The sequence below is a fragment of the Crocuta crocuta genome, unplaced genomic scaffold, assembly GCF_008692635.1.
Source record: "Crocuta crocuta isolate KB4526 unplaced genomic scaffold, BGI_CrCroc_1.0 scaffold405, whole genome shotgun sequence".
NCBI classification, from domain to species: Eukaryota; Metazoa; Chordata; class Mammalia; order Carnivora; family Hyaenidae; genus Crocuta; species Crocuta crocuta.
In genome coordinates, this window is record NW_027531506.1 from 178,578 (window position 1) to 188,278 (window position 9,701).

The 9,701-nt window shown below is 35.8% G+C and overlaps 1 protein-coding gene across 1 annotated transcript; it reads left to right on the plus strand.

Annotated features, from left to right (window-relative positions):
* Positions 1-5,346: 5,346 nt before the first annotated feature.
* On the plus strand, positions 5,347-6,222 carry LOC144238524 (olfactory receptor 5G9). Its single transcript, XM_077772325.1, has one exon. It carries the CDS (start codon positions 5,347-5,349, stop codon positions 6,220-6,222), a length of 876 nt encoding a protein of 291 aa, XP_077628451.1.
* Positions 6,223-9,701: the final 3,479 nt, after the last annotated feature.

A 9,701-nucleotide genomic window follows, 5' to 3' on the forward strand; every position in this document is an offset into this window, starting at 1 on the left:
TATATATATATACATATATATAAGTATGTATAAATATATATATATTTGTTTAACAAGAAGGTAAGAAATTAAGAGTTTAATAAAGTCAAGCACAGAAAGCAAATAAGAGGCTCCCAGTGGATTTTTTAGAGTTTAAGGAAAGTAATAACACTTTAATTCCCTTTTAACAAAATTCCCAAGGTATGGTATGCATTGGAACATAAGTTCTTCCAGAACAACAACAAAACAAAATGATGTAACTAATTCTGGAAACTTCCATCCACGTGAAAAGACAATGTGCTTTGGAGTGGAATCTTACCAGTTCCTTGGGAAGAAAACTTAAGAATAAAATCAAGCGATTCCAAGAATGTCTGCCCTCTTCTCTGTGCGGAGGCACAGATGAAGGTGGGAAGGAACACAAGCTGAAAAAGAGCAGATGTATGCTCCATTTTATTTTTGATCCTCGGAAGAAGAAAAGAACTCATTGGAATGTAAGTTTAAGGCATTTTTAAAAATCCGTGTCTGTCCTGTTTACTCTTTAAGAAGTTCAAAATAAATGGATTGATGGGCAAACAAAAATGACTGACATCTAAAATATGTTTCTTTGGTACATAGGGAAATATCCACTGTCTGACCATAATTGGTTAGAATGTTGCAGGAAACCTAATATGCAATGATATGAAATTTACTAAGATGCACAAAGAGACTACAGTCAAGTGAAATCTCTCTTCAGATTCGCTGACTGCCCAGAACAGGGAGAGAGAGAGAGGCAGGGCCACCTTCTCCAGATGTGGTGTCATCTGCATGGAATATTGCCCTGCGTTATAAGCATCACACCCCAAGCATGGGGTACAAATAGGAAGAAAGGTGCAGATGTTTGAGAGCCCTTGTACTTGAGCAAACCTGGACTCTTTACAAGATTTCTCTGGGACCTCCTTGCTCTGCTTGTAATCAACAGCCTTTTCACTGATAAATTTGCATATGTGTTTTGACTGATTCTGTATTCTTCAAAGAGCATGTAGGAGTGGGTTGAGACTTTGAGAGACTGAAGTTTCCCTCTCAGAGGAGTGACATCTTTGAAAGGGTTTATACTCTGTATTCAGATAGGGCAGTGTCTTAATCTCAGATAACTCTTTGGAGATTACTAGGTTCTGCCCTTCAGATATCACCTTCCACACTTGGAAGCCTTGATTGTTTGCTCTTTAAGATGGAGATAACAAAATGTTTCTTACCCGAGCTTGGGTGGACATCAAATTGCCTGACATTTGCAAAGCGCCTGGGGCAGAATCTGATAAGTCTTGTGTATGTTGCAAATGCTTGTCCCTTGTCCCCTTTCCATTGTAACCTTAAAGGAGTTGTACCATGCAGCTAATCACTGATTTAGAACTGCAGGGTGGAAAGTGATTGTATCTTTGACGCCATCTCTGTGGTCCTGGGTCAGACATCTTGGAGTCTCAGTTTTCTTATTCATAAAGGGGGAAGCTGGGACTAGAGTTCTCTCTGCTTCTCAGAGTTTCAGAAATCTTGAACTTCAAATGCATAGCCTGTACTTGTTTCTCACTTTCTCCCTCCTAGGCTTCATATATTTCTTACCTGTTGTTCTCCCAATTGTCTGTAGCTATTTTCTTTTCTTCTCTCTTTTTCTTTTTAAATGCTGAAATACTTTAAGGAATTGCTTTAAATTACTTTTTTGGGGTGCTTTGCTTTAGATTATCATTTATTTTAAGTGGGGAGGGCAGAGAGAGAGGGAGAGAGAGAATCCCAAGCAGGCTCCAGACTGAGCCCCAATGCGGGTTTCAATTCCATGAACAATGAGATCATGATCTGAGCCCAAATCAGGAGTTGTATACCTAACCGAATGAGCCCCTGGATTATTTTTAATTTCAAAAGTAATGAAAATGTATTTTCTCCTTGTAATAAAATCTTAAAATTGCAGATAAATCTAGACACCCCTTTGATTCCCTATCTACATACCAGTTCACTGTTTCTCTCTTTTCAGAGGTAATGAGTACTCCTTTGCTGCATTATCTTTCCAGACTCTTGTTTTTTTTAATCTTTTTAAGTTATTTCTTTTTCTTGAGAGAGCAGGAGTGGCAGAGAGAGAGAGGGAGCTTTGTACTGGCACTGGCTCAAACCCACAAGCTGTGAGATCACAACTTGAGCCAAAATCAAGAGCTGGACCCTCAACCAACTGACCCACCCAGACATCCTTTATTTATTTATTTATTTATTTTTAATTTTTATTTATTTTTTACAGAAGGAGAGATCACATACACCTGAGCAAGGGAGGGGCAGAGGAAGAGAGAGAGAGAAAATCCAGGCTCCACACCCACCTCCCTTCTGGTAATCTGTTATTTAATCTTTAATTGTCTGTACAATATTCCACAGAATGAGGTTTATTTACTGTTATCCTTTTTAGAGAATATTTATGTGTATTCCCATTTTTTATCATTGAAGCAATAGTAAAGTGGGCATCATTGTTTTTCCATTCTGTGTTTCTTCAGGGTAGGCGCTAAGTAATGGAATTTCTGAGTTGTCAGGTAATCACTTTTTAAAAAGAAATTCCAAGAAATAGTAAAAAATTGCCTTCTGGAGGCCCCACCCCTGCTACAGCCAGTGATGTCCAGTGATCACCAATTTCTCTCCCTGCTTTCTCAGTATATTCTCTCAATTCTTAATATCTTGCCAATTTGAAGGGTGAAAGAGTATATAGTTGTTGTTTCAATTTGGTTTCTATAATCATTTGGAATATTAAAGAGATATCTAACATCTTTTCATATTTATTGGGACTTTGAGTGTCCTCTCTGCATCTTTTGCTTATCATTACAATGCATACATGCTATTTTAGTGGATAACTTGTAGTAGTTCTTTGTATGATCTGACATTAATCTTATGTAACATGTTTCAGTAGTTTTTCAATGTATATGTTTCAACTGTACTTAGAGTATATGTTGGCATCTGTTTACTTAAAATTATGATGTAGTAAAAGTTTCAACATCTTTTTCAGGTGATTTTTATGTTCTGTTTAAGTAGGCCATCCCTACAACAAATCGTAATACCATTCTTTAGTGTTTTATTGTTGTATGTTTATAATAGAATTTTTCTTTTTAGTTTAATAATGTGGGTGGAATTTTAATACTCTCTATTTTTTGAAATGGTCATCCAAATATTGTAACACTTTTTTAAGGAGAAATTAATCTTTACTTTCCTGATTGGAAGAAAGTGTTTATTTATACTAAATTGACATCTACATCTTGGTCTGCCTAAGGTTTTTCTAGTTTTCCTGTCTATTTTAGTAATAATACCTCACTGGTTAAGTATGATAGCTTTATTTATGTGTTGATATCTGGAATAGCACATCTCATTTCTTGGATTTTTTAAAAAAAATTTTCTTTGCTCCTTTGAACATTTTTCTCTTCCATGCATTTAAAAATATGATTGTTTCATTAAAATTATATTTTAATTAAACTTTTCCAATTGGTTAGAATTGCATTAAATTTACCAAATTTACCAACGTGGTGAGTGTCCTGGATTCATCATCCTTGAACAGCCAGGATCGAGTATGTAGTCTGATCCAATCAGCTTTTGACCCATTGCAATGAGGGAGGCCACATACACTTGGAGCTATGGATGTCTCATTGAAAAAAGAAAAACTAGAGTTACTATAGGATTTTGAGAAATGGGGAGTTTAGGTGAAATTACAATCAAGGAACATTTTGATGAGCTCAAAGCAAAGTAGGGCTGTGTCTAAAGGGGCTCAAATCACAACATCCGAACAGTCTGACCCACAAACGTCGCACAGGGTCCTGTTTCCATGAAAACTACAAAGGTAAGATAGATGTGGAGTGTTGTATCCAGACATCCCTCAGGTGGAATTTTCTACTCGTGTTGGGAATTGAGACTGCTTTGCTCTGTCACAATGACTTAAATATTCCAGACCAAGTGGGGTGTTTCATCTTGCTGATATAACTTCAAACAAAAATTGTAGATAGTCTGGGTTTTTTTTTTTTCAGAAAATTAAAGTTTATCATTGAGTACTTAATCATTTGTCACTACCCTTCCACCACCAAATGTTGTTAGAACACTTTACAGTATATCTGTGGGAGAAATTTCGTTCTCTGTTCCCTTCATAATTGATGTATCTATGTGTGCTATTCCAACCTGAGGAATGGCCATATAGAGTCTTACCATCTCTGTTAGAGCTAATTTTTACTGTCTCAGGAGGAAATGAATCTTATTAAATACATTAAAAATACATTAAATGTGGTTTATAACTGATCTAGGCATTTCTTCCCTTGTACAGTAACGTTCAATAATTTATATATTTCTTCATAATGAATCTTGAACATTTTTTGTTAGGCTTATTTATGGCTATCTTATCAATTTTTGTTGATGACTATAAGTTTTTCCATTAAAATTCATAGGTAATTGTTATTGACTTTTTTACACTGATCTTCTGCTACTTTGAATTCTTTCATGTTTTTTTCTAAAAAAATATCTTATTGGTTGACTATTTTACACTTTCTATGTGGTTGACTATTTTGCTTGCAAATACTTATCTCTGTTTTCTAGAATTCTTACATCTTCTTTATTTATAGTTCAGTATTTTGGATGTGGTCTTCAGTATACTGCTAAATAGTACACATTGTGAGAATATATAGTTTGTGTGAATGTTCCCAGTGTTTACCCTGCACACGTATATTCTCTAGAAGCTAGAGGAAGATCCTTTTTACCAAGGTAAGTAATTCCTTTTTGTTTCCAGTTTGGAAAGTTTTTCTTTTCTTATATTTTTCCTTCCCTTCCCTTCCCCTCCCTTTTCCTCCCCTCCCCTCCCCTCCCCTCCCCTCCTCTCCTCTCCTCTCCTCTCCTCTTTCTTTTCTCTCCTCTCCTCTATCTCTTCTCCTCTCCTCTTGTTTTCTTTCTCCTTCCTCCCTCCCTTCCATCCATCCATCCTTCCTTCCTCCCTCCTTCCTCTTTCTTTCTTTCTTTCTTTCTTTCTTTCTTTCTTTCTTTCTTGCCACATTTTATCAACTTCTTAAAAGAATTCTTTTGAAATAATTATAATGCATTTTCTTTTAATATGTAAATGTGGTGAGATTTTACAGGTTTTCTAATGGTGACCCAATTCTTAGTTCTAATTTTCTATTTTAAACATTTAAACCATATTGCTCTTAAGAACTTTTCTGTATTTGTTTTTTTTTTCTGTATTTGTTTTGTTAGCTTTTCATTTAGTTTCTTTTTATACCAATGCTCCCAAATTGGACCTGTAGTTTCTTTTCTTGTGTATTATGTTATGCTTTTAAATAATTTAAAGTTTATGCATTATCAATGTTCTGTTTTTTATCACTATAGAGAACAGCACAACCAATGGCTGATGAGAACTATACAAGAATCACAGAGTTTATTTTCATAGGCCTGAACTATCATCCTCGGATGCAAGTCTTCCTTTTCTTGCTCTTTCTACTTTTTTACCTTGTTACCATGACAGGAAACTTGGGTATGATTATTCTCATCCAGATAGATTCCCACCTTCACACGCCCATGTACTTTTTTCTCAGTCACCTGTCCTTTGTGGACATCTGCTTTTCGTTAGTAGTGGGTCCCAAGATGCTCACTGACTTTTTCACTGAGAGGAAGGCCATTTCCTTCCTGGGCTGTGCCTTGCAGCAATGGTTCTTTGGATTCTTTGTGGCCATTGAGTGCCTTCTCCTGGCGTCCATGGCCTATGACCGCTATGTGGCCATCTGTAACCCATTATTATATTCTGTTGCCATGTCACAGAGACTCTGCATACAGCTGGTGGTTGGACCATATACTGTTGGGTTCCTGAGCACCATGACTCACACAACAGCTGCTTTCCGACTTCCCTTTTGTCACTCCAATGTTATCAATCATTTCTTCTGTGACATGTCCCCCCTTCTTTCTCTGGTATGTGCTGACACCTGGATCAATAAATTGTTAGTTTTCATTGTGGCTGGGGCTGTACTGGTTGTCAGTAGCCTGACCATTATAATCTCCTACTTTTACATCCTTACTGCCATCCTGAGGATCTGCTCTGGTGATGGGAGGCGCAAAGCCTTTTCCACCTGCTCCTCCCATCTCACGGCAGTGTCCATCTTATATGGGACCCTCTTCTTTATCTATGTGAGGCCAGGTGCAATTTTTTCTCTGGACATCAATAAAGTGGTGTCGGTGTTCTACACAGCGGTGATCCCCATGTTGATCCTCTCATCTACAGCCTGAGAAATAAAGAAGTGAAAGCTGCCATGTGCAGAACGATCGTCAGGGGGAAGTTTTGCATCAGAAGTTAAATTCCTGTCTGGAATACAAAATAGATAAAGGGAAAAGCTTCTAGACATGGTTAGTCCACCTGGTGCGAAGATGCTAAACAAACACGCAAGACTTTGGAGTATAGCATCCTTGAAACCTACAATATGACTTTTATTTTAAAAACTATTTTTAAAGCCCCATTTCAATCATGTGCCTGTGGATGATAAGAATCCCCAGGCACTAGAGTCAAAGCAATTCTGCTTCCTCAAATAGTTTCATTGTTGGGAATAGGATAAAAATACAGTAAGTGTTGGAATCATCTAGCTATTAAAAAGTACGGCACTAGTTGAACCATGTCCAGACCAGGTGAGATTCATTGGAATGATATACATGTCCCTCAACTCTAAATATAGAATTGAAAATAGCAAAATGAGCAAGTTACTTAGGTTCAAATTATTTCTTTAAAGCGACTTCTCATATTTAAATATTTTATGCCTATTTTTTTTCATTCTTGTCCTCTAAGAATACAATGCCATGATCACGGAAGAAACGAAAACTGAACATAGACAACCGAGAGGTGAACAACACTGACAATACAAATCTTATACTTTTATTCTTGCACCAAGTGACAAATGACAAGAGAGATGACTCTTTACATATTTGATTTTGAAGTTGTTCCAACTATTACTTTGATATTTGAGATTATTTCTATTTCTATTGTTCTTTATTCTACAGAATATATTCTATAGTTATATTATATAGAAACTATATATAACTATTTCTATAGTTATTTCTATTTCTTTCAGATAAAAATAAATAGGCATTGCTTATTATAGAAAGTATACATAAAATGCAAACAAGTGAATGAGAGAACGAGAAAATTCTTAAAACGTGGGAAGCAATAGGTGTTGAGAAGTCAGAGCTAAACTGAAATGCAGAAAATATATATCCTATTTTCATTTTAGTCTTTTTTGTTGTTCCAATTAAAAAAATGCAACAGAATGAGTTTAAAAAGATTTTAACAATTTTTTGTCCCTCAGAAAACATTTGAGCAATTCAAGGGGTATTATAATTATTTCAGGGAAGAGAAAATTATTTTTGAGAAGTACCTTTTTGGTGCAAGCTAGAGTTTGTAGGCATTTGAGCCCTGATAGCTGAGCATGATCTAAAAATATAAAATTTATCTCTAGATTATAGAAGATATGGGGGGGGCGTGGAAAGCAGAGTAAAACATGCCTCAGTAATGATACAGAGAGAACTAGAGTGTAAATTTATCTCAAGTCTGTGCCCTAATAAATTTCATGATGGAGTTTGCTGGATAAACTAATGCTTTCTTTGGCAGTATTGATGGAATGATGGTGTCACAATCATCCCTTCTTGGGATCATGAACCTGCTTTGAATATGGCAATTCTTGTTTTAAATTTATTTTTATGTATTGATTTATATTTAATTCTCCAGTTAGTTAGCATACAGTGTAGCATTGGCTTCAAGAGTAGTACCCAGTGATGACACCCAATGCCCACCCCAAAGAGTGCCTCCTTAACTCCTGTCACCATTTACCCATCCGCCACCTACCCACCCCCATCAACCTACAGTTTGTTCTCTGTATTTAAGTCTCTTATGATTTGCTTCCCTTTCTGTTTTTATTTTATTTTTCCTTCCTTTCCTGTATGTTCATTTGTTTTGTTTCTTATATCTCACATCTGAGTGAAGTCATATATTTATCTTTCTCTGACTTATTTTGCTAGGCATAATACACTCTAGTTCCATTCACATTGTTGCAAATAGTGAGATTTCTTTTTTTTTTTGAGATTTCATTATTTTTGATCGCTGAGTAGTATTCCATTGTGTTTATATACCACATCTTTTTTTTATCTGTTCATTGGTTGATGGACATTTGGGTTTTTTCCATAATTTGACTATTGTTGATAGTGCTGCTATAAACATCGGGGTGCATGTGCCCCTGTGAATCAGCATTTTTTAATCCTTTAGATAGATTCCTAGTAGTGCAACTGAATTGCTGGGTCATAGGGTAGTTCTATTTTTAATTTTTTGAGGAACCACCAACTATGTATAGTGCTATATACCAAGTGCATAGCAGTTAGCAATGAGGTCATAGAGTGGTTTGTGTTCAGAGGGAGTGAGCACATTGTGGATGGAGGGAACTGAATACCAAGACATTGAATAATATGTAGGCTAGGGACAATCATGGTTTCAGGGAGGCAACTATCTCAGACAGCAAGAATGAGCCATGGGCAAGGAAACTAGAGAAACAGAACTAGTGTCAGTGTGATGCTCTGAAAAGGATTCAGATTTTAGCACAGAAATTCTTTTCCATTTAATTTACATTATTTACTGAATTTTGAAACCATTAATTAGTTGAAGGCTGTGATCAACAGTCTCAGATGTATATGTTTGCACTGGTGCTGAAATAGCGCCAAAAAGTGAATGTCTCACTCAAATAGCAGAAGTTTTAGAAATAATTTAAGAAAAAGTTTTCAGGTAAGGGGATTCAGAATTGTTTATTAGCCCCTGTGCATCTAAAATATCTCTTGCTGAAGAACCTGAACTTCAGAATGGAATGAGTGAGATCAGGTCTTCTTTAGGTGCTTAGAAATTCCCTGAAATCCATCAGGATCATCTGTGTAGACATTCTACTTTTGCCAAGGCTCTTGCCATTTTGTGGGTGGCTCACTAAGAAATAGACCAATAGAACACACTTAGATGGAAGTGAGCCATCATCTGAACTCAGGGTTCTGGGTCAGTAACTGCATTCTCCTTGAATCTCACTTGAGCAATTTCAGTTCATATGGGATTGAAGGCAAATCTCATGATGCTCATGGAAGAGCACACTCACTGTAACCTAGCAAGAGTTCCCACTGAGTGTGTTGAGAGACTTTGTGGCCTCCCAGATATCCTAGAAACCACTTTCTCCACAGTTGTACCAGTTTTTTCAACAATGAGGCAAAAATAATTTTTTAAATTCAGATGTTTCAAATTTCATAAGTTATTGTGTAATTTAATGTATAAATTCAGAGTCTTTGAACTAATAAGAATATAAAATATGTCCCTAAATTTTAAAACTATTTGTTATTGTTGCCTAAGAAAAGCAATAAAAACAATTTTTGGGGGTGGAGCTTTATTAGAATATTTGGGAAGCTGAACACAAAGAAGACAAAAATCATGTAATTGTACTAGTCACATATAAAAACTGTGCTACTTCAATACACTTATTTCAGGCATTTCTTATTTTTGTATATTTGTATAGTATATATAGAATTCATATACATATAAATGTGTATAGTATATTTTAAAAACAATGAAATCTTGAAAAACGTATTTTTGTAATATGATTTTGTCCATAGAGATAATCTATGTTAAATCTTTGGCTTACATTCTTCCAGTAACTTTCTGCATGTGTGTATGTGTGTGTGTGTAATTTTATAAAATT